At 43.3% G+C, this 24,939-nt stretch overlaps 1 protein-coding gene and 1 long non-coding RNA gene across 3 annotated transcripts in view; one reads left to right on the forward strand and one right to left on the reverse strand.

Annotated features, from left to right (window-relative positions):
- Window positions 1–24,939, forward strand: part of LOC146670765 (uncharacterized) — a 428,660-nt gene that overhangs the window by 65,207 nt on the left and 338,514 nt on the right. The gene's annotated exons all lie outside the window — the stretch shown is intronic.
- LOC146670767 (stonustoxin subunit alpha-like) overlaps window positions 1–24,939 on the reverse strand; it is a 164,254-nt gene that overhangs the window by 32,060 nt on the left and 107,255 nt on the right. Inside the window, exons 7-11 of one of the 2 annotated variants that reach the window (XM_085402840.1) lie at window positions 23,063–24,863; window positions 21,976–22,149; window positions 21,531–21,704; window positions 12,127–12,173; window positions 11,135–11,978 (exon numbers count right to left, since the gene is read on the reverse strand). In XM_085402840.1, the coding sequence (XP_085258966.1) occupies window positions 11,446–11,978; window positions 12,127–12,173; window positions 21,531–21,704; window positions 21,976–22,149; window positions 23,063–24,863 (2,729 nt within the window). In that variant the 3' untranslated portion in view covers window positions 11,135–11,445. Of the gene's footprint in view, window positions 1–11,134; window positions 11,979–12,126; window positions 12,174–21,530; window positions 21,705–21,975; window positions 22,150–23,062; window positions 24,864–24,939 lie in introns of those variants that run through there. The other variant, XM_085402838.1, reaches the window with a different exon arrangement.

Below are 24,939 nucleotides of genomic sequence, written 5' to 3' on the forward strand. Positions count from 1 at the left end.
TCCACACCCCCACCTTTGCAGGGAGCAGAGAAGACAGGGAGCCGAGGTCATAATTTAGGCGCCGTAAGAGAGAAAGAATGTGAATGTTTAGGCTTTTACGACTAGGTGGGGGCCACTAGAGAGTATAAAAAGCTGAGTAACCCGTCACCATTTTGAGACATGCTGCTGACCCTCTGCAGGCATCTCTCCCGTCCGGACGTTGTAATGCTCTTATGTGTTGAATTGTATGGAAATAAATGATTGTTGATTGAGCATTTATACACCGAGTATTGTCCTTCCTTCAGCCCAAAGATTCAAAGAATTGGGATTTTTAACACTATAAATAAAGGAGAAAAAGTCCGTTTAGTTTCATTTCCTAGAGCTCAGAGTTACACTTCACATTCCTGCAGTCACATCAGAATCAGAAACTTTATTGTCATTGTCATGAGAACAACGAAATGAAGAATGGTCCCCGATCATTGCATCATCCCTAGCAATATCAAAATATAAATAAAACAATAAAATTCAATAAATAAAATAGATAGAATACTTAAAATACTAATAAGATGTAACAGTAAAACATTCACATACATTCCCACACACATGCTTCAGACCGTGCATAGATTAACACAAGAGTGGCGTGATGGACATTTTTTTGTAGTATTCAGATGTGTTATTGCAGTTGGATTACAGCTGTGTTTGAGTCTATTAGTCCTTGCTCTGATTGCCCTGTACCGTCTGCCTGAGGGCAACAGTTCGAACAGGGAGTGGCCAGGATGTGAGGTGTCTTTTATGATGTTTTGGGCCTTTTTAAAACAGTGGGCGTTGTGTAGAACTTCCAGTGTGGGGAGAGGGCAGCCAGTGATCTTTTGGGCGGTGTTAATGATCCCTTGGAGTGCTTTCCTCTGAGCCCCTGTGCAGCTAGTGTACCAGATGCATATGCAGTAAGTTAGAACACTCTCAATGGTGGCTCTGTAGAAGGACACCAGCAGTCTCTGTGTGATGTTATTCCTCCTGAGAATTCTCAGGAAGTACAGTCTCTGTTGGGCCTTTTTCAGCAGCTCGGAGGTGTTCACACTCCAGGAAAGGTTCTCCTCTATATTGACTCCCAGGAAGCAGAAGCTTGCCACCCTTTCTACACAGTCCCCATTTATGAATAGTGGTTGGATCTCTGCCTTTTTCCTTCTGAAGTCTATTATGAGTTCTTTGGTTTTTGAAGTGTTGAGGAGGAGGTTATTGGCCTTACACCATGACGTCAGCTGCTCCACCTCGTCTCTGTACGTAGACTCGTCTCCCTTGGAAATGAGCCCCACCACTGTGGTGTCATCTGCAAATTTCACAAAGATGTTGCTGTGGTGGCGAGGAGTGCAGTCGTGTGTGTAGAGAGAGTAGAGCAGTGGACTGAGCACACAGCCCTGGGGTGAGCCAGTGCTGAGACTCAGGGCTGAGGATGTGTGATGGCCAACTCTGACTCTCTGTCTATGGCCCGAGAGGAAGCTATTGATCCACATGCAGGTGCTGTCTGGAAGCCCCAGGTCTTGTAGCTTGGCCACCAGTTTGTGTGGAAGGATGGTGTTAAAAGCTGAGCAGTAATCCACGAAGAGCATCCGCACATAGCTACCATGCTCTTCCAGGTGAGTTAATGCAGCATGGAGTGCTGTGGCTACAGCGTCTTCCGTGGACCGGTTTGCTCTGTAGGCAAACTGGTGTGGATCCAGGCTGCGGGGCAGGGCTGCTGTGATGTGTCTGCGGACCAGCTTCTCAAAGCATTTCATTACCACTGGGGTGAGTGCCACCGGTCTGTAGTCATTCAGGCCGGTGATGTGGGGCTTCTTAGGCAAGGGGACTATGGTGGAGGACTTCAGGCAGAGTGGGACAGTCGCCTGTGCGAGGGATTTGTTGAAAATCCTGGTGAAGATCCCAGCCAGCTGTCCTGCACAATCCCTCAATATTCGACCTGGCACACCATCAGGACCCGCCGCCTTCCTCGGGTTAACAGCCTGCAGCATGCGCCTCACCTCGTGCTCTTCCAGGGTGAGGGTGGTGCTGCTATGGGTGGCGTGTTGCTGCTGTGGCTCCAATACCTCCGGTACCCTGGTCTCAAAGCGGGCAAAGAAGATATTCAGCTCCTCTGCCAGCTCCAGGTCACCGTCCGCAGCTCCGAGATTGATCTTATAGTTGGTTAGGTGCTGGATGCCTTGCCACACCTGCCGGCTGGTATTACTCTTCAAATGGTCCTCGATCCTCCTCCTATAGTCCCCCTTTGCCTCTCTGATGCCTCTCTTCAGGTTGGATCGGGCTGTGGTGTAGTAATCCCTGTTGCCAAACCTGAACGCAATGTTCCTCTCCTTCAGCAGCTGCCCAAACTAAAGCTTCACTTTGGTCCAACATCTACATGTTAACATGAAACACAGACAGACTCAGAACATCTGGAACATCTGCACTTTGACCCAAACTGTTATAGCAGGATATTTTCTGCATATTTCTTATGTTGGACCTGTTTGAACTGTAAATGACCTGTAATCATCTGTAAATGGTGTGAGACACACTGAGGCCACCTACAGGGCAGGTGAGGAACAGCAGGGATCTGAAATCATACGAGATGTTAGTGAGAAGTTAGAACAAACGGACTTAAGATGGCTCGAAGTGATCAAAGTTGGTCTAAAACAGAAGATAAATCCAAAGCAGCATCAGATGAATGTTACCATTTCCAGTTACGGTGCCCTTCATCTAATATGGAAATGTGTTGTTGTTTTTTTAGCCGTGTTGTTGTTCTTCCTATTGTGTTTAGGCCAGAGATGCTCTTCAAACAGCGGACAGACATGACCACATTACAAGAACATGGTGTGAGTCTGATTTGATATTCCAGTCAATGCTGAGAGACCTTAACCAGGAAGTCAGAGGTCAGCTGATGCTGCGAGCAGGAAGTGAACCAAGGGAAAGGTTCACTCTACTCAATCTCAAAGAAAATATGCTGGTGTTTGTTGATGTTGATGGTACAATAAAAATATATAATATAATAAATAATAAAATATCATGTGATGATGAGATGTGTTGTTGGTGTTTGTATTTTCTGTAAATGTCTTTTTTAATGTAAATGCTTTGTTCCAGACGGACAGGGAATCAGTTGCTGTACGATGACATCATCTTGATGTTGACGAGGAGGGCGAGAAAAACTAGTTTTGTCCTGCAGATGGCGATCTTGCACCGTGTTCAGAGAGCCGACACTTTGATGGTGCTGCTCTACTCAGCTTACTTTAGCCTGGGTTGGACTCTATATGAGCAGCTTCCACTCTGGTTTCACTCTTAAACACACTTGTTTGATTTCACTTGTAAAAGTTGAAGAATAAATATTTTATTACAAAATTATTTGTTGATGCATTTTTTTAGGGTCAAATATCTTGTTTGATTTGAGGAATGAACTGTTAGGGTGGAAAAATGAATCAGGTTAAAATAGTGGTGCTTTATATCAGTGAAGATGTATAATGTAATTTAAAATGTTGATGATGGGTTGTAGTGGGCTTGTACTTACAAAACTGCCTCATTTTATTGGAACGATCCACAGTTGCATCCATTCACGGATGACATCTGACATCATTTGACATCTGGTCTGAACACGTTTGTACACAAGATGCCTCAGTTCTGGATGTTCCCACAGACTCCTCTGTGCACCTAAAGAAAAGGTCAAGGGTCAGCAGCACATGTAGTTGGGACAATTCTTCATTTACAAACAACAGTCGCACAAACTACACAATGATTTTCCTCCAATGACGACTTTTCACTTGCAGAAATGGTCCTGTGTGATTTCCAGGCTGTGATATAAAAACTAGTTCCTAATGGCAGCGACTCACTCAGTAAACATGTGCTTCCTTCACCAACCTCACACACAGATCCAATAAGATCAGGAAGTGGGCAGTATAGTACAATATGTGTTATTCTGTGCTGCACTGCCCAAACTAAAGATCTGCTGAAGTGTTGGAAATGATCCAGATGTTTATTTTGGACGATACAGCAGAAGATCAGACATGAAAGTGGAGATAACACAGAAGACCTGCAGCAAAGGTCAGAGGTCAGACTGGGCCCCTGGATTCAACAATGAGCCAATGATCATCAAGCAGTGACTAAAGCAGAGCCCTGACGTTCTGACATTCATCACACAGTCAGAACAAATGTCTGCTGATGACTTCATCTCATGAAACGACTGATAGATGTCAGTTCATTGATCAGCTGAGCTGCTGATCTTCATCGTCACAGAAACATTCAGCTTGTTTCAATCAGTAAATAACTCCCACTACTCCCAGTTTGAACTGTTCCCACTCAAAATGCTGTGAGAACAATGATCATTGTAGGACTTCACAAACATCACGTGTTGTTTTCCACATGTAAGATCAGCAAACACACAGAAACTTCCTGTTGCCACACACGGCCTCTAAAATCTCTTCCACGCTTTCTGTCTGAAGTCCACTCTCTGTGTCGGATCCACAGGAAACAACAAGATCTTATTAACATGGTTTTCAATGTGTCTCCTTCCAAAAAGTCCAACCAATGAACAAATGTGTGTATTTGTGGAGGCCGAACAAAAGCATGACACATTTCTCTGTTTCTATAAACTGGAGTCAAACACAAACATGAAGAGTTTCACTGACAGACTCCAAAATGCCCCCACAGTGGATCAAAGGGAAATCCTACAGTGTGGCCAGAGACTCTTAATGGCTCCAACATCAACACATCCACAATGTTGGATCCAGTTCTGCCTCACAGAGTTACTAAGACACACCCTCTGCAGCATCACAACAGCTCCACCTGCTTCACCTGCCTCCTCAGCATCTGTACACCTGAAGAGAAAAGAAAGGCTCCAACAGCTCAAATCTACAAAGGATTCATGAAGTTTCATCCAACAATAACATGTTTGCCTTCCACAGTGTGCTGTTAGACACCACTGTACCTCTGCCATTTCAAAAAGAGCAGCTTGGGAACATTTTGGCTCCAAACACTTTGTGTTTAAGTTCTTTGTTTTCTTTGTGAAGCCGACAACATCTGGAGCTTTGTGACTCATAGAAACATCATTTTGTTCTTTAGATGACAGCAGATTGGGACTGAATAATCAATCACTATCAAACCAATAAAGACAAACATGCTGATTTTACAGGAACTTTGTTGGAGAAGCTGCAAAGACATGAAACTGGTGGAGATCCCAAACCAGTTGATAGTGCTGGTTATTCCAAATAAAGCTGTTTCCCTTTGAGATGAAATGACTTTGTGTCCTGATATATAATAAAGATGTTGTTGTTTTTGAGCCCCTGTATTAAAAGTAGTTTAAAGTCAGCTTGAGTTTGATGTCTTTATGTCAAAGCTGCTCATGATGTTGAGCTGCTGATGGAATAAAAACAATATAAAAGCATGTAGTCCAGACTTAAATGTAGCCTGTTGTTAGCTGAGGTCCACACACAGTGTTTGACAGTGTAAAGTGTGTGAAAGGGCTGCTGGTGGAGCTCACTAGGATGAGCAGGTGACCATGTGCCACGAGGTGGAGAGCAGCTGGCCTGGCTTTGACCCGGGCCACGCCCCCTTTCTCTCTGCTTTGCTGTCACTTATCTTCACTGCTCTGTCCAATAAAGCTGAAAAAGGCCCCGAATCAAAGAAATCTGCTGCAGCCTCTGAAACGTCTTCTGTTTCCTTCCCGACGGCTTTTTCACCGTCAGCCCATCAGACAGTCCAGCAGCATTTATGATGATGTCATGATGTTGAAGAGGCTGCTACGGTGGCCTCCCATGACCCCCAGCCTCATCACAGCTGAGATGCAGACATTTGAAAACATTCAGCAGACAACTGAATAACAGTCCAACACAACAGTCTGTGTGCAGACACACACTGACCTTTCATAGAGTCAAACACAGCTGGTTGAGTCATTTCTCTGTGAGTCTAAAGTGAATCTAGTATTTGAAAGTCCACTTCCTGTATTTGTTGTTGAAGACTTCTTCAGCTTCTTCTCGAGGACATCAGCTGCTTGTTTGGCAGCAGAGGCAGTTAAGAAGCTTCCTGAAAAACACTGAACAGTGAGTTCACTGTGGCATATGACAGATTCAGCTTTCTGTGTGCAAATGTGTCTGTGTCGACCTTTCAAATGCTGTTGAATCCAAAACATCAGCGGCTCCTCGGCTGCTCACTTCATGCACTTCTGTCTGTGTGACAGTCCAATGACATCACAGCTGTTTCCAGCCCCAGTGTCTCAGGACTGGACACCTTTAAACATGTCGAGGATCAAACAGCGTCCAGCTAAACACACATGAAACTATCAGAGCTGACAATCATTCCAATAACATCTAATGGTTCATGTATGTAGACACAGGACTACAAGGAAATGGCTCTCAGCATCTGGCTGTGGGAACACATGAGTCCCTGTTTGTGTTCAGATTGTGTGCATGTTTTAGACGTGTGTCACATGTAGAAACACAACAATCCCACAATGACACACAGATGTGTTTGACACAGCTGTGCAGCTGTAAGTTGTTTCTAATGATTCATTGAAGCTCTTCTAACATTCTGGAGACGATCAGTACATGAATCTGTTCAACACGACAACAATTTGACTTCAGTGTGAACGTTTGCATTAAATAACCTTCTTCATCCAGCTGACAGCATCTTCATCCTATGATGTGAACAGTTCCTCCTGTTGATGACAAACCTCTGACAGGATCTGCTTGAGGAGCTTTTTCATGTGCAGCTCTCTGAGCTCAGGGCTGAGCTGCCGTTTCCTTAGTAGAACCTCGGACCATTTCGTGGCCTTTGCGTTTTTTAATTCCATGCCATTTCCACTGTGTTTAATGGAGTATAGCCAAATTTTCAAACATGTATTTTTTTCCCATTTTATTTTAAAATTTCAGTCTGAGTTTTTTAAATTAGCTTAAATGGCTGAATAAAAGGCATACATCCACTATCGAACCTCGTGGCCGATTTCTGCCCCTTGAAACCCATTATAAACGCTATTTTTCACTGCAAATTAATTACGGTCAAAGGGATCGTCGATGTTTTTAAGTTTCATTTTCATTTTGGAGGAGGAGGAGTTGTAATTTTTTTATTTGTCCACCGAGTGGCGCCCTTGCTTCACATTTGACCCCTGCTGGAAAACAGCGGGCTGCTTGGACAGACCTGCGGAAAATGAAGCCTGATTCCCGGCGTGCAGCAGCGGCTTCGCCCGCTGATCGGGCGGGACCATTTTCGGTCCCTAGGACCGTGAGAGGGTGCTTTTTTTTTTTTAGTCAACAGGAAATGACGTATTTGTTGTCACGTGGTATCGGACGTGTGTGCTGGAAAAAGCAGTCCCCGGTGATCGTGCCCCGGTCATCGTCGCGACTTACCCCGGGAAGATGCACTTTTTTCGGCCTAGAGGAGCAGCATTTGCCGCCTGGAGACCATTTTCTGGTCCTGAAAAAAAAAATAAAAGGCGATCGAAATGACTCTTGGTGCCAATCTTTAGTCCATCCAAAGGCCTAATTATAATAACAATTGAATATTACCTCAAATGTTTTTTTTGGAAAATATTCAAGTTTTATGTTTTTTGGGGCAAAAAAAGCAGTGCGCTCATGTGACGAAACCGGGATATAAAGGGTTAAAATCCGCGAAATGTAATTAAAACTTGACATGAATATTTCAAGGAGAAGTAGGTCTAAAAGATTGGCTAATTTAAAGTGGAATAAAATATTAATATATAAATTTTTTATAGCACTTTTTGGGCGTGGTCGATAGTGTGCATTTTATGAAATGCGCTCCTGGAAAAAAAATAAAAGGCGATCGAAATGACTGTTGGTGCCAATCTTTAGTCCATCTAAAGGCCTAATTATAATAACAAACAAATATTACTTCAAATGTTTTTTTTGGAAAATATTTAGTTTTTTTGTTTTTTGGGGCTAAAAAAACAGGGCGCTCATGTAATAAAACTGGGATTTAAAGGGTTAAAACAATGAAAATATAATTAAAACTTGACATGGATATTTTAAGCAGAAGTAGTTTTAAAAGATTGACTAATTTAAAGTAGAAAAAAATATTGATATATAACATTTTTAGAGCACTTTTGGGGCGGGACCATTTTTGGTCCCGAGGTTCACGAAAGGATGGGATTTTGAGGTTCTACCAAAGGTTAAGAGCTGCTGCCTCCTCGCCGGACTTGTTCTCCTCTTCTTCTCCTAATGACACCATTTCTGCTTCATATTAAATTCAATAAAGATGCTGACATGTATCTGTAGCAACAACATCATTGAATCTAGAACAACTGGAGCCAAACCAGTGGCTCTGCTGGGATCACTGGTGAGCCAACACTTCCTTGTTGATGCAGATTTCAGGGCTTCCTTTTGCTCCTCCGTTATAACTGTTCTCTCTTCTCAACACATGATGACACAAAGGAATCAGCAGTGACAAAGATGATGCTGAAGAGAAGCACACACTTCACACATATAACAGAGCAGTGCAGTTACACACACCTCTGCTCGACATCAGGCCTCAAACAAAGACACAAAACACTAACTTGACTCTAAACAGAAGAAACGAGCAGCTGTTTCTGTTCTGTGCTTATTTATATTTGACACACATGCTTCTCTTTGTGCAAACACACATCGCACTATAAGGGTAACCTCGCACACAATGATTGGACAGCACAGTGATGATGCTGGGAGATCCTATACGCAGCAACACAGAAACACTGAGAACTTTAAACAATGATGGAAAGTGTTATAAATGACTTGTTGGCCTCTGATCTGTCACAAACAGCTGAAACGTGTCTCTCATGAGTCACATGAAGGTTTTTGACAGAAAGGACAAAAAGTAGCTGCAGTCAGTTTGTGTCATTTTTATATTTATTCATCTGGGAGAAAAATCTGAGGGACATTAAAATGTGTTTTCAACAGAGACAAGAACATGAATATAACAGAACAGGTAAATGAACATGTTTCAAGTAAACAGCTGGACTGATCAGGTCCAAACACAGAGTGATAAACTTGTCAAACAGCTGTCATATCTTTATATAGAAGCTCTTTATAAATGCTGCTCACTGCAGTCTGTTTACTAATAATGTCAAAGTGTTAGAAACACAGAAACATCAGAATGGTCTTTGTTCACAGAAACCTGTCTGGGATCCTTTGTTGTTCTTTTGATGCAGAGTTACATTATAAATATAAAGAGTTATTTCAGAGTCTCATCAGTTTTCCTGCATGTCTTTATTTAACACATCAGCAGGGCTGAAGCTCTCATGTTAAACACACACTGATCTATGGACACGTTCATGTGTTTCTAACAGAACCAGGCTGTTATCAGCCTGCACTAACATTATGTCACACACACTGAATGTAACAGTGACAGTTTACATCATCACACAATCAGCTGTGATTGTTTCACTGTCATCAAACGAGTCAACAGGAAGTAGAATCAATAGAAACCAATCATTTACTGACAGCATGTCTGATGGAAATAAGTGCAGATTATGTATGAAGTCTAACTGCACACAGTAACTGTTACAATAAGGACTTAACAGCGCCCTCTGCTGGAGTGTTTCAGTACTGCGTTAACTACAATACACCACCTCCTCCTCACACCACCTGCTACAGCTCTACTCTTCTATGACTACAGTCATCCACAGCACTGATGTGAGGTCACATGGTTCATATGTAAGGAGCACAGCTGACCTCAGGTCAGTTTAATGACTGTGAGCAGCAGCTGTGTTATTGTCACTGTGACAGGGAGACACTCTCAGACACAGCGCTCATGTCAGCTTGTTCTCATGCAGGAGGATCAGGAGCTCCATGTTTGTCTTTCTGTTTGAATCATGATGTGTTTGTGCCATCAGAGTCTGTCATGAGTACTCAGGGTTTCACAGCAGCTCTTCTGGATGCTGACGAGGACTCCAACCTCATGTTTCACCTCTCTGAGCTTCTGATGTCTGTGAACACTCGTGTTTCTTCTCTGGGCTCATCTGGACAAAAACACCTTTCTGTGTTTGGCTGCAGCCTCATTCTGACTGACAGGAAGTGTGTTATCCATGAGCTGCACTTCTGTGAGGAAGTTTCCTGCTGTGTTTCCTGTCTGTGGACAAACACGAGTGTTCCAGCTGAGGACTTGCTTCCTTCCACCTGTCCATACAGGACATCACGCTGTCTGCAGCTCTGTAAATGCAGCTCCAGGTCCTTCCACGTGCTGCTCTGTATTTGTGCAGTTTGTAGTGTGTCCTGGGAAACGTAGCACACATGGTGTTCTTCTGCTGTTTCCTCCTTTCACTGAGTATGAAACACTGACGCTGTGCTGTTGTTCACAGAGGGGAGCTGATTCTAGCTGCAGCTGGACTCTGTCATCTAACTGAATGTGTTGGTGCTGATCACGGGGCTCTGAGGGGGGAGCAGCAGGAGGACTCTGGATGCTGACGTCAGTGTATCTGTGGAAGCTCCCACAGCGTGTCTGTCATTCAATATTGTGCTGTATATTGTATCTATGCAAAGATGAACAGACTGTGTGTTCACTGGTCTCTGTGCTGCAGCTCTGATGTCATCATCACTCCCTCCTCCACCCTCAGCAGTCCCAGCATGCTGCTGTGGTGCACCCCACCCTCACTCTACACCTGAGCCACAGACCACACCCTCCACCTCAATATACACCACAGTTTTCTCTGCTGTGGAAATGAGATCAGGAGGAAATCATCATTATTATTATTTAATAAACGCTCACATTAATGTGGGCTTATTTGTTTCATGTTAGAAACATTAGTTGAGTGTTTTTAGTATAAAATGGTCAAAGTCCCTCTTTTTGCTCCTCCCCTCACCTGTGGATGGGCGGTGCTGTTACCGTGGTGACAGCTTGGATGTGTTTCAGTCCTGCCTGGTTATCACTGCAGGAATCTTTCACATTTATTACAGGTAATAACTCTGATTTTTCTGTGTATTATGAACCAAATGTATCCTGATACTCACAGAGCTGGATGAGCAGAGGTTGTTTTTGCAGTTTATGTAGTTACTGTGGACAAACACAGTAACTGCATCCTTAAAATATTTCTCTTTTTGCCCTTTTAGCTTAAAGGAGAAGTGTTCGGACAGAACGTTGCTCATGCAGCCGAAGGCGTCCAGGGAGTGATCCATGAAAAAATTATTTAATGCATACATATTATTAAAATTAGGGCTATAACAGTTGTATTGATGTATAGCAACTTGAAATGCTCCCACAAATGGCTCCACAGCATGTAAAAATATAACAAAAGCTCTGGCGGACTTGGTTCTGTGGTCAGTCTTAAAGGGTGAAGTTAAACTCTGTAATCTTCACTGTGTCACAGAGTTCAGTGAGTCCCGTTATTCACAGTATCAATCAGATCATCAGAGAACAGCTGATCAGCAATCAGTGGTGCCAACAGCGCCTCCTGTGGTGAGAGGATGCAATAATGCAATGTAGCATTTTTCCACTCAACACTTGCAGTCATGGAAACTGTCTGTTGGATCAGCACAGGGACACTGAGGCACCACGAGACCAGACACTAAACCCAGGATAAAGAGTTTGAGTGAATGTGGTGTTGAAGGTGTGGAGGTGGATCAGAGTGTCAGAGGAGACTCTGTAGAAGGACAGAGTGCCAGCAGGACAGTCCACATACACTGCTGCTCTGTTAGAGACAGAGGAGGAGGAGGAGGAGGAGATGGATGTTTTTATTCTATTGTGCCAGACATAACCAGGACCATCATCAGAGCAGACCAGACTCCAGGACTGATCATTCCATCCAAACAAACAGTCATCACTGTCTCCTTTCCTTCTGATGCTTCTGTAACTCACTGATATATCAACTCTTCCTCTCCACTCGACCTCCCAGTAACAGCGACCAGTCAGACCATTTCTACACAGCAGCTGATAAACATCAAATCTGTCTGGATGATCAGGATATGACTGAACCTCCTCCACACGTGTCACCTTCCTGTTGTTGTCAGACAGTTGGAGCTTTGTGTTCACTGTGTTTGTGTCGATTGTGAGTTGACAGGAATCTGATGGAGAGAACAAACACAATCCAGCTGCAGTTATTGATCCATCATCTGTTCATTGATTGACACTTTGATGACGACTCCTGACATGATGAAGATGGTTGAATGTGTGCTGCTTTGTTTTCATGAATCCCATTAAAAACACACTTACACTTCCTCAGACCTGGTCTCAACCATCGGACTCCAGCAGGCTCCACCCTGAAAGGAGGAGGGGGGTCAGAGCAGCACAGTCAGCATGCACACATGGACATTACATGGCTCTCACACACACACTGTTACACACTGAGCTCAAAGCTCGGCTCCACTGTTTTATTCAAAGAAATCTACATTTATTTATCAGCACATTTAAAAACAGCTTGAGCCAAAGTGCTGCACAGAGTAGAGAGAAAATAGGAAACATACACAGTAATGACTATAAAGACTGGTCAGGATTGAAAGCTACAGAGTACAAATGTGTTTCCAACCGGCTTTTAAAAATGTCCAGTGTTGGTGACGACCTGATGTGAAGGGCGACTGTTCCAGAGTTTGGCTGCAGCCATCGATAAAGCTCACCTCTGTTTTTACGTCTAGTTCTGGTCAGAAGCTGCTTATCTGCAGACCTGAGGGCTCCACTTGGATTCTTTTGTTAAAGAGAGATAAGATGGAGCCAATCCATTCACAGATTTAAAGACAACCAGATCTGGAAGTGGATTCTACCACGTACTGGTAACCAGTGGAAAAAGCTGGTGATGGGTCGTCTAGCACAGACCCACCGCTGGAACCAGACAATTGATGAGGGAGAGAACTGTGACAGCGCCGTTCCTTCACTTGACCTCAGTCGCTCTCGTCTGCTCCCTCGTAACACTGCTCTTTATTGAGCTTACATGAATATGCACAAGTTCATTATGACGTCTTACACAGGTATGAACAAAGAGTACCAGTCTGTGCATAGTGTGTGTGTGTGTCTGTGTGTGTATGTGTGTGTGTCTGTGTGTGTCTGTGTCTGTGTGTGTGTGTGTGTGTGTGTGTGTGTGTGTGTCTGTGTGTGTCTGTGTGTGTCTGTGTGTGTGTGTCTGTGTGTCTGTGTCTGTGTGTGTGTCTGTGTGTGTGTGTGTGTCTGTGTGTGTGTGTGTGTGTCTGTGTGTCTGTGTGTGTGTGTGTGTGTGTGTGTGTGTGTGTCTGTGTCTGTGTGTGTGTCTGTGTGTGTGTCTGTGTGTGTGTGTGTGTGTCTGTGTGTCTGTGTGTGTGTGTGTGTGTGTGTGTGTGTCTGTGTGTGTGTGTGTGTGTCTGTGTGTCTGTGTGTGTCTGTGTGTGTGTGTGTGTCTGTGTGTGTGTGTGTGTGTGTCTGTGTCTGTGTGTGTGTCTGTGTGTGTGTGTGTGTCTGTGTGTGTCTGTGTGTGTGTCTGTGTGTGTGTCTGTGTCTGTGTCTGTGTGTCTGTGTGTGTGTGTGTGTGTGTTCCAGATGTGACCCTGTGACCCCAAAGCTGGTGCTAAGAGTCCAGCGGTCCCCCTAACAAAGGGCTCTTATACTTAACCAGACACAGAGTAGGTGTCCTCCTACACCAGGGGTCTCAAACTCGCGGCCCGCGGGCCAATTGCGGCCTGCCGGACGATAGTTTTTGGCCCCACCTTAATATGAAAATGTAATGTTAGTTTGATAATGTATGACACTTTACAGTGTTGTGGGCGGAGCTGAATTAACCCACCAATCAGGGTGGGATATGGATCTCAGGGGACACCAGCCGGGCTTGATGCAAGCAGGGAAACATTTCTCAATGAGTCAAAGTTCCAGCAGCGTTGCCCTGGAGTGTTTCTTTCTTTCCTGTGCCTGGCTGGCTTCCTCCTTTCTATTGGGCAAACGCCGACATTCGCCCCAGCGCGCTGCGTTCACAACACTTCAAAAAAAGTTGTTTTTTAAGTTGCTGCCCAGCGGGACATTATACGTATATAGATTTATACACACATCAGTGGGATTTAAAGTTATTTTTCCACAGAGAGAGATCTCATATTAACTCTCACAGTGATGCGTAGGCGGCGGGATAAAAGAAAAGTCATGAACTCAATGCAGCCCAATTTAGTCTGCAGTCACATAGCGACACCTGTTCATCGGCAACAACAGTCCCCGGTAACCCGGACTAATTATAGGGTCGCACCGTAATTTGTGGCTCCATGTTTTTATTTGCATCACTGCGTTTGCATTGCAGCAAACATGAACATTACATATATTTCAATATAATGTAAAAGCAGTCAAAACAACTAACATCAGAAACAGCTGATGTTATTTGTTATATGTCACGGTGTCATTTCCGCTTCTTTCTCCTGTAACAACAGCCCGGCGCCGTGAGCAGTCGCCTTTTTTGCGCTCGCTATCCCTGCACTTTCTACCATCTGCAAACGCCACGGTGTTCGTGTCGTCATGAAAGACATGAACATCGAGCGTAAAAACAAAGGAGACTGCTACCGGCTTTTTATCTGCCGATCGCCGTGCTACGGTTGCAAGAAAAAGAAGCAGAAATGACGTTCTCTACGCGTTGAGACGTTCCCCGTCCGTCGGCTAAACGCTTGATTGAAACTTCAATGCGACAGTGACACCAAGTAGAATTATAAATGTCACATAGCCCCAAACATGTCTTTTTCAAAGCCTGCGGTGAAGAGAAAGGTTGGTGATGAGCACCGACAATTTCAGGAAAAGTGGGCAATGCAATATTTCTTTGTTGAGCACAGGGGCACCCCGACCTGTCTTATTTGCACAGAGAAAGTTGCGCTGCACAAGGAATACAATTTGAAACGTCATTACACAACTAGACATGCTGAGCTGGATGCAAAATACCAGGGAGACGAGAGAGCGAACCGGGTTGCCAGTCTTAAAACAGATCTACTGAGGCAGCAAGATTTCTCCAAGAAAGCAACCAAAGAGAATAATGCAGCAGTCGGAGCCACGTGGTTAGTGAGATGATTGCTAAAGCAGGGAAGCCATTCACAGAAGGTGCATTTGTCTAAAAGTGCATATTGCAGGCTGCAAATATAGTCTGTCCGGGAAAGAAAGGTCAGTTTAGCAACATCAGCCTTTCTGCCAACACCGCAGCAGATCGCATTTCTGACCTGTCAAGTGACATTTATGACCAACTGTGTGAGAAAGCCAAATGTTTCAGTGTATACTCAGTCGCTCTTGATGAGACCACAGACATCACCGACACTGCCCAGCTCCCAATGTATGTCCGTGGTGTTGATGACAGTTTTGAAGTGATGGAGGAGCTGCTCACAGTAATTCCAATGCATGGCCAGACCACCGCTCAGCAGATATTTACAAGCTGTGTGATGCCATTGAGAATGTTGGTTTGCCATGGAAGAGGTTTGTTGGAATAACAACAGATGGAGCGCCATCAATGACAGGGAGGAAACATGGACTGGTGGCACAAAACAAACTGGAAGAGGAAGGCGTGGAGGAGGCCATTGCTCTGCACTGCATCATCCATCAGCAGGTCCTTTGCAGCAAATGCCTGAAGTTTGACAATGTGATGTCTATTGTTGTGAAATGCATCAACCAAATCAGATCCAGGGGCTTAAAGCACCGAAGGTTCTGTGCTTTTCTAGAGGAAATGGAGTCAGAATATGGGGATGTGCTCGACTTCACTGAGGTACGTTGGCTCAGCAGGGGAAATGTATTAAAGAGACTTTTTGAGTTGAGAGCAGAAGTGAAGCCTTCATGGAGAAGGATGGAGTTAGTGTTCCTGTGCTAACTGATCCCAAAATGGCTCATGGACTCAGCTTTTCTTGTTGATATGACACATGAGCTTAATGTACTGAACAAGACGTTACAAGGCCAGGGGCAACTTGTCAGTGCTGCCTATGACAACGTGAGAGCATTCTCCACAAAACTGGCGCTCTGGAAAGCTCAGCTCTCTCAGACAAACCTTTGCCATTTCCCAGCATGCAAGGCACTCGTGGATGCAGGCACACCATTCAGTGCTGACGAGTATGTTGATGTCATTTTGAGGCTACAGGAGGAATTTGATCACAGATTTGCTGACTCCAAGACACACAGAGCCACCTTTCACATTTTTGCGGACCCCTTCTCCTTTGATGTGCAAGATGCCCCTTCTGTGCTTCAAATGGAGCTCATTGAGCTGCAGTGCAACTCTGAACTCAAAGCAAAGTTCAGGGAGGTGAGTGGAAAAGCAGACAAGCTTGGACAATTTTTGAGAGACTTGAGCCCTAGTTTCCCTCGGCTTTCCCGAATGTTCAAGCGGACCATGTGCCTTTTTGGTAGCACATACTTGTGCCAAAAGCTCTTCTCCACTTTGAACTTCAATAAGTCCAAGTACAGGTCCAGACTTACGGATGATCATCTTCAAGACGTACTGAGGGTCGCAACTGCTTCCTCCCTCAGGCCAAATCTGGCTCGGCTATGCGAGAGGAAACGCTGCCAGGTCTCTAGCAGCAAGGAGTAGGCAAGAGAAGCCATGTTCAGAAGAACAGTTCATTTTCTACAGTGTTCCATTCATGTTCAGAAGAAGGTTATAGAACTGTTAATACAGACATTTCAATCTAAACACAGCAGATATAGAAGACTGAAAGAAACACACAAGTTCACTGACTAAAAATATCTTATTATTGTTTTATTTATGTTTTACAGATTGATTGATTTTCTTATTAATTCTTAATTTGTTTATTCATTTTTCATATTTTGTGTTAAAAAATAAAAAAAGAGATTTGAGAGGATTGGAATTTTTTAACCATGCCTTTCTTGTGGAAAACCTAATGCGGCCCAGCCTCACCCAGACTCTGCCTGCAGCGGCCCCCAGCTAAATTGAGTTTGAGACCCCTGTCCTACACCATAAATCAGTAAGAGAGGGTACGACCTCTCTCATGGCCCCAAGTGGTGTGTGCATGCCAGAGCACTCTGGAAGGCACACAGAGTCTTTACAGACTACTCAGGATCAAACCTCTATCATCATGCAATCGATTATAAAATTAAGCATATATGAGTAAATATTTCTAAGCATAAATGACAATCAACAATATAAACCTTACAGCTGGTTTTAATAACAGAATTTATTTGTTTCTCAAACGAGAAAGAGCTATCGAGAAACACTCCTAAATCTTTAGTTCTGAACTTTTCCAGTGGGCCAAGGTCAACATTATCTGCTAATGCTAAATAGGCTGCCGTTATTAACTAATGCTAATTTGATGTGAATTAGCATTATGCACTAATGCTAACACTTTTTAACAATGTGAGTAGCTAATGCTAACACTATTTCCCTTAACTTTATAACATTGTGAACGGCTAATGCTAACACTCTTTTCCCTAGCATTACAACATCTGAGCTGCTAATGCTAAGTAGGCCGCCATTAGCACCTACGTCTATCCATCCATCCATCCATTCGCTTCCGCTTATCCTTTTCAGGGTCGCGGGGGGCGCTGGAGCCTATCCCAGCTGTCATAGGGCGAAAGGCGGGGTACACCCTGGACAGGTCGCCAGTCTGTCGCAGGGCTAACACACAGGGACAGACAACCATTCACACTCACATTCACTCGCACATTCACACCTAGTGGCAATTTGGATTATCCAATTAACCTATCCCCACAAGCTGCATGTCTTTGGACGGTGGGAGGAAGCCGGAGTACCCGGAGGGAACCCACGCAAACACGGGGAGAACATGCAAACTCCACACAGAAAGACCCCGGCCTGATGGTGGAATTGAACTCAGGACCTTCTTGCTGTGCGGCAACAGTGCTAACCATCGTGCCACCGTGCTGCCCACCTACGTCTAATTTAAGGCAAATACGCATTAGAACCTAATGCTCATATCGTTTTCCTTTGCTTTATAGCAATGTGAGCAGCTACTGCTAAATAGCATTAGCTAATAACAGCAGTCTAATTTAATGCAAGTTAGCATCATTTGCATTATAACGATGTGAGGAGTTAATGCTAAGTATGCTGCCATTAGTGGCTAATTCTAATTAGGGGTGAATAATTATTACAAGCTAATGCTAATATCGTTTTCTCTTCCCTTTTAACAATGTGAGCAGCTAGTGCTAGGTAGGCTGAAGCTAGCAGCTAATGCTAAAGCTAAAGATAATTTGATGTGAATTAGCATTACATTAGTGAGGAGTTAATGCTAAGTAGACTGCCATTAGCAGGTAATGCTAATTTAAGGTTAATAGGAATTGGCATCTAATGCTAATACCATATTTTCTTGCTTTAACCCTTTAAAACTGGTCAGAGTGGGCACACTCCGTTTTGCGCAACTATTTTTAAATCCCGGTAGCACTGTAATCACGTGAGCTAGCGCAATAATTTTTTTTGCATATGAAACCTGAGGAGTTGTATTTACATCTTATGCCATCAGCTTGTCCTAGGTTACAGTTTCCTTCCACATATGCTTAGGACTCATATTGCTCTGCTGGAAATAGTTTATTTTGATGCATATGCTGTTATTTTGCAAATTTGCAGTATAATATTTATTTTCGTTTTTCCTGCAGTATATAAAAATTGGTGTATTTCAAAAATAAAACTATGAAGGCACTCAAAATAAATTTCCTGAGGTGGGAAACTATTTTGTGCAACTTTTTTGTATTTACAGTTTTGAGGGATAAGCCTCTTAAATTTCTCTAACTAGAAATATATGTTAAAAAAACAAAAACGATTTTCAATTTTTTTGTAGTTTATTGCACTTTTTTGCAATTTATGTAATTACTATGCACTTAATACATACATATTATTAAAATTTAGGCTGTAATGGTTGTATTGATGTATAGCAACTTGAAATGCTCCCAAAAATGGCTCCACAGCAGGTAAAAATATAATATAAGCTCTGGCGGACTTGGTTCTATGGTAGGTCTAAACGGGTTAAATCAATATCAGTAGCTAATCCGATTGTTCAGTCTGACGTCAGGTGAAGTCATTTTTATGCATTTAAGAGCTGTGTTGAATTCAACATTACAAACTGAACATTAGAACTATCCTCTTCTCCAGGATTTTCCTGATTTAACATTTCAATATGACATTTCCAGCGCTTTGTTTTCTCTGCTCACAGACAAAACAGATACACGCATGTATATACAGCCCACGTCCAGCTCTGCATGCACTCCTGCTCCATTTCTATAGAGAATAAACAACGTAACACAATCAGTCTCCATTGTTTTCAACTCAACCAGCTGCATTTAATGAAGGAGTTTGAATTTACTTTACAACAGCTGCTGTTGTTTCCTGTCTGCATTCATGTTCTTAACTGTACTCCACACATTCTGAACTGGTGTACCGTAATTGTCGGGCTATAAGCTGCTACTTTTTGCACAAGCTTTGAGCCCTGCGGCTTTTAGTCAGGTGCGGCTTTTCTATGGATTGTCCATGAGCGGATTTGTTTCGTTTGTTCCGCTGTTGTACGGCACTACGTTGCCTGGCGGAAGAATCGGGGTTCAAGAGTGGTATGTTGGTCACATGTCCATCCGTCAGGCAACGTAGTGCAGTACAAGGTAGCGCGAAAAACAAACTTCAAAGTAGCGCTACCCGTTCAGCTGGAGGCCTGGATGATGAGCGGCGATAAACTTGCAAAAAGCAAGTTATGCCCAACTCCACCATTGGATTCTGACAGCGTGGAAAAGTGTGAAAACATCCACGATCACCAACAGATTTCGAAGGGCTGAATGCTGCATGATGGAGAGGAGGACACCGCCACGGCCCTTCTGAGGGTGTTCGACTCTGACACTGACAACGAGGATTTCTTTGGTTTTGAAAGTGACAACGAAAGAAAGAAGCTGAGAGTGGATGACGAAGCCACCCTGAGCCTGTTTGTTTCCGACACTGGAGGAGAGGACTTTGGTGGTTTTAGTGGGCAGGAAGATGGTGGTGAATGACTGACTTTTCTTCTTGTTAAAGCCGTGTCACTGCACCTGAGCCTAAAAGGTAGTCCGAATCAATTGTTCTGGTGTGCTGTAGGTTACTGTTATGTACTACATTTGTTACTCATTTATGAAGCACAGTACATGTTTTGTACTTGTAATTACCGCTACTTGTACATATACCTAAAAAGTTATGCAAATATGTACCCATAACTTGTTTTTCAAAATATTAATAAAAGGGGTGTGTCTCCAAACAGCCATCTCTTTCCTGACAATTCGCTTTGTGCATATTCTCTTACATATGATAAGTCAACATTGAAACACCTGCGGCTTTTAGTCAGGTGCGGCTAATGTATGTACAAAACAGGATTTTCCCCTGATTTTAGCTTGTGCGGCTAATATTCAGGTGCGCTCTGTAGTCTGGGAAATACGGTAGTTCTTCCTAAAGTACTGCAGTATTCCTGCCAGTACATCCTTTTAGTTTTCCTAACTGTTTCCTCTGATGCTCGTTGCTATTCTTTCCTCAATGCAAATTCATGCTAAGCTCCTTCATATCCATCCCTGTTTCTAAACCTGTAATAATTGCTTTAATGTGTCTTTGGCCTAATTATGAGTCTGTCCATATGTTTGTAGTTCCCCACTTGCTTTGGTTTCTTAGCTCTGATTCTCTCAAATTTATCCTTGAAATCATTTACTGGCATCTCTCCCTCTCACTCCCACTATCCCCAGAACACCAGAGTATTCATCTCCTGGTTTATCCTATGGCCTCTTTGCATTTTCTCCAATCATCCCTGTTTCTAGAGTCTCACCCCATCTGCAGGCAGTCCAAGAGAAACTGCCTCTGCCATTTTCTTCTTCTTAATCTTTGATTTTTCTCTTCACTTTCTCCATTGGGTCTTCTTAGACGCACTTTCCAGAAAGCAGCAACATTTTTTGTGCCCCATTTTTCAAATTGTGCATCTTACTTCAGCTTAATGTGTTTCCTGTTTTGTTTTTACACAGGTCATGTAAAAGAAATCCTACCAGAGACTCGACAAAGCTGAACTGAAAGACAGCACAGGCAATAAATCAGAGCAGCACAGAACTTAAGCTCATGGTCCATAGAAGCTGGGCTCTACAGGTGTACCAGGACAAGCTTAGTGTAAGTCCCTCGAAAAAGTTTCACTTGTGCTGTTTCGGTGTAAATTACTGGTTTGTTTGAACAATTTCATCAGCTGAACCATAAATACTCCAAAACAATTTCTTTGTGACTCAGTGTGATTTTTCATTTTGTAATATTAGCATGTCAAACTCTACATTCTCTACACAGATGAGAAATGAAGTGTATTTAATAATAAAAGTTATCTCTCAGAGACAAAGTTAGTGTCTCATTCAGGTCTGTATCTGAGTAGCCTCAGACACATGCAGTGCTCATATTTTCTGTTTTGTGTGTCACTCAGACCTCTTCCTGACAGGGGCAGCAATTTCATTTAAAGTCCCATTCACTGATACAGGCTGCTGGAGCTCCAACCAGGAGGGTACACACATGATCCAGGGAAAAAAATTATATATGGTCTCTTAGATAAATATTAAGAGGTCCTGTGTTTTACTAAAAAATCAAAGTAGTAAAACACAGGACCTTTGGGTTAGATATAAGGTGATTTGACAAATCATGTCTGTTGTAAATGAGTAAGCCATTTATCGACCTGACTCAGGTTTTAAATCATCATCAGAAAAGACTGAATCCTGACCTGAGAATCCCAAGTGTACACTTTGGACTTTCCACTGCAGAAAATAGAAGCTTCAGTCCTGAATCCTGCAGGTTGTTGTTACCCAGATCCAGCTCTGTCAGACGGGAGGACTGGGAGCTCAGGACTGAGGACAGAGCTTCACAGCTTCTGTCTGACAGGTTACAGCCACTCAGTCTGAAGAAAGGATGACAAGAAGACATGAAACACTTGTGTTAAAGTATATTCATGGTGCCATGAGGAGCTACTACATTTACAATATTTCAACACTGTTTCAGGACATGCTGGAATCCTTATTGCCTCATGTTACAAAAGACAAATGTGGCAGTTTAGTGTGATTTGGATGGATTCATTAAAAAAACAAAACATAAACACTGTTAATTTTTTCCAAATGAAATTGATTAAATGATGTTAATTGATGAAAAAAATCGATATTGCTTGATCTGACCTCAGCGTTTCCAGTTTGCAGTATTGACTCTTCATCCCAGCAGACAGAAGCTTCACTCCTGAATCCTGCAGGTTGTTGTTACCCAGGTCCAGCTCTGTCAGACGGGAGGACTGGGAGCTCAGGACTGAGGACAGAGCTTCACAGCTTCTGTCTGACAGGTTACAGCCACTCAGTCTGAAATCAAGGTGGAAGGGAGACAAGATCAACCAAACAAATCAGAGCTTTATTGCTTTTTTATTGTTTTTAAGCAGAAATCAGTGAGGTGCTGGTAGATTCTGTTCTTTTGGTTTATTACCCAACAACACACACATACACTAATATTTGTGACTTTTGTAATAGTAGCATTTACAATGCAAAGCAACAGCGATCACAGATTGAAGGGGCCTGAATAAAACTACAATGCAGTGATTTTTAAGATGACCCGTTCTTCCAATTTCCAACAACAGATTTCTCCAACCTTACAGTTAAAAATAATTCTTTATCTCATACTGAATCTTGGTGCACCTCCCCCCAGTTTATTAAAATGGAGTGGTACTGAAGTTGCTGTAAGTGATGTGTGATGCCACTGATTTCCTTTCTGATCCAATACAAAGTAAAATTCAGGCTGGTATCTGCGATACTGATGAAAACTATTCCTTCAGAATCAATACAAGACATCATAAGAAAATATGATGTTTTGTATAACATAAAAAGCCTGAATTTTAAAATATTCAGTTAATAATCAAAAACAGATGTGACTGAAAATAATAAAACTGAGAAACATTTTATGGCCATTCGATCCTTTTACAACCACTGCAAGAGCTTGGTTGGCATAGCCGGCAATACGTTGGATAGTAATAAGTCCGGTGGGTGATGGGCTCCACCAGGGCTGCCCTTTGTCACTGATTCTGTTCATAAATTTTATGTTTAAAGGCTGTATCAAAAGTTCATTCAAGTTACAATATTGTGGTCAAAAGTTCTCCTTTTTTCTTTTATACTATACAACTACGCTGTCTCATGGTTTTAGGACATGGATCTGTCATGGAAGAAATCTATGACCACTTTTAATCAACATTTTAAAAATAAACATGATCACAGATTTACTCACAGAGCTTTGTTGGAGGCTTTGACCACTGGCAGCAGCCTCAGAAGAGCCTCCTCTGAAGCAGAGTATTTCTTCAGGTCAAACACATCCAGATCTTCTTCTGATGACAGTAAGATGAAGACCAGAGCTGACCACTGAGCAGGAGACAGTTTACCTGTGGAGAGACGTCCTGATCTCAGGGACTGTTGGATCTCCTCCACTAGAGAACGATCATCCAGTTCATTCAGACAGTGGATCAGATTGATGCTTTTCTCTGCAGACAGATTCTTACTGAGCTTCTTCTTGATGTACTGGACTGTTTCCTGATTGGTCTGTGAGCTACTTCCTGTCTGTGTCAGCAGACCTCGTAGGAGAGTCTGATTGGTCTGCAGTGAAAGACCCAGGAGGAAGCGGAGGAACAAGTCCAGGTGTCCATTTGGACTCTGTAAGGCCTTGTTCACAGCACTCTGGTGGAGAGATTGAAGTTTTAGTTTGTTAAATAGTTTAGACCATGTAGAGGTTGTTTGTTGTTGTTCCAGCAGATTGAGTCCAGAGTTGATGAAGGTCAGATGGACATGAAGAGCAGCCAGAAACTCCTGAACACTCAGATGGATGAAGCAGAACACCTTGTCCTGGTACAGTCCTCTCTCCTCTTTAAAGATCTGTGTGAACACTCCTGAGTACACTGAGGCTGCTCTGATATCGATGCCACACTCTGTCAGGTCTGATTCATAGAAGATCAGGTTTCCTTTCTGCAGCTGTTCAAAAGCCAGTTTTCCCAGAGACTCCATCATCTTCCTGCTCTCTGGACTCCAGTGTGGATCTGTCTCAGCTCCTCCATCATACTTGACCTTCTTCACTTTGGCCTGAACCACCAGGAAGTGGATGTACATCTCAGTCAGGGTCTTGGGCAGCTGTCCTCCCTCTCTGGTTTCCAGCACATCCTCCAGAACTGTAGCAGTGATCCAGCAGAAGACTGGGATGTGGCACATGATGTGGAGGCTTCGTGATGTCTTGATGTGGGAGATGATCCTGCTGGCCTGCTCCTCATCTCTGAATCTCTTCCTGAAGTACTCCTCCTTCTGTGGGTCAGTGAACCCTCTGACCTCTGTCACCATGCCAACACAGTCAGGAGGGATCTGATTGGCTGCTGCAGGTCGTGTGGTTATCCAGAGGCGAGCAGAGGGAAGCAGTTTCCCCCTGATGAGGTTTATCAGCAGCACATCCACTGAGGTGGACTTTCTAGGGTCAGTTAGGATTGTAGTTTTGTGGAAGTCCAGAGGAAGTCGACACTCATCCAGACCATCAAAGATGAACACAACCTGGAAGTCTTCAAAGCTGCAGATTCCTGCTTCTTTGGTTTCAGTAAAGAAGTGATGAACAAGTCCCACCAAGCTGAACTTTTCCTCTTTCAGCACATTCAGCTCTCTGAAAGTGAATGGAAATATGAACTGGATGTCCTGGTTGGCTTTGTCTTCAGCCCAGTCCAGGCTGTATTTCTGTGTTAAGACTGTTTTCCCAATGCCAGCCACTCCCTTTGTCAGCACTGTTCTGATTGGTTCGTCTCTTCCAGGTGAGGCTTTAAAGATGTCTTCTTGTCTGATGGTTGTTTCTGGTCTGTCTGGTTTCCTGGATGCTGTTTCAATCTGTCTGACCTCATGTTCATCATTGACCTCTGCAGTCCCTCCCTCTGTGATGTAGAGCTCTGTGTAGATCTGATTCAGGAGGGTTGGGTTTCCTGCTTTAGCGATGCCCTCAAACACACACTGGAACTTCTTCTTCAGGGTGGATTTAAGGTTACGATGACAAACTGCAGCTTGAAGTTCTGAATGAGAAGAAAAATAAACACTCAATTCCAAAAAGAACTAATCTTTAAAACATGTTGCTCCATCTTCCATCTC

The sequence above is a fragment of the Rhamphochromis longiceps genome, linkage group LG4, assembly GCF_057381845.1.
Source record: "Rhamphochromis longiceps isolate RC_006_pf linkage group LG4, R_longiceps_female_GT1.1, whole genome shotgun sequence".
In the NCBI taxonomy this organism is placed as follows: domain Eukaryota; kingdom Metazoa; phylum Chordata; class Actinopteri; order Cichliformes; family Cichlidae; genus Rhamphochromis; species Rhamphochromis longiceps.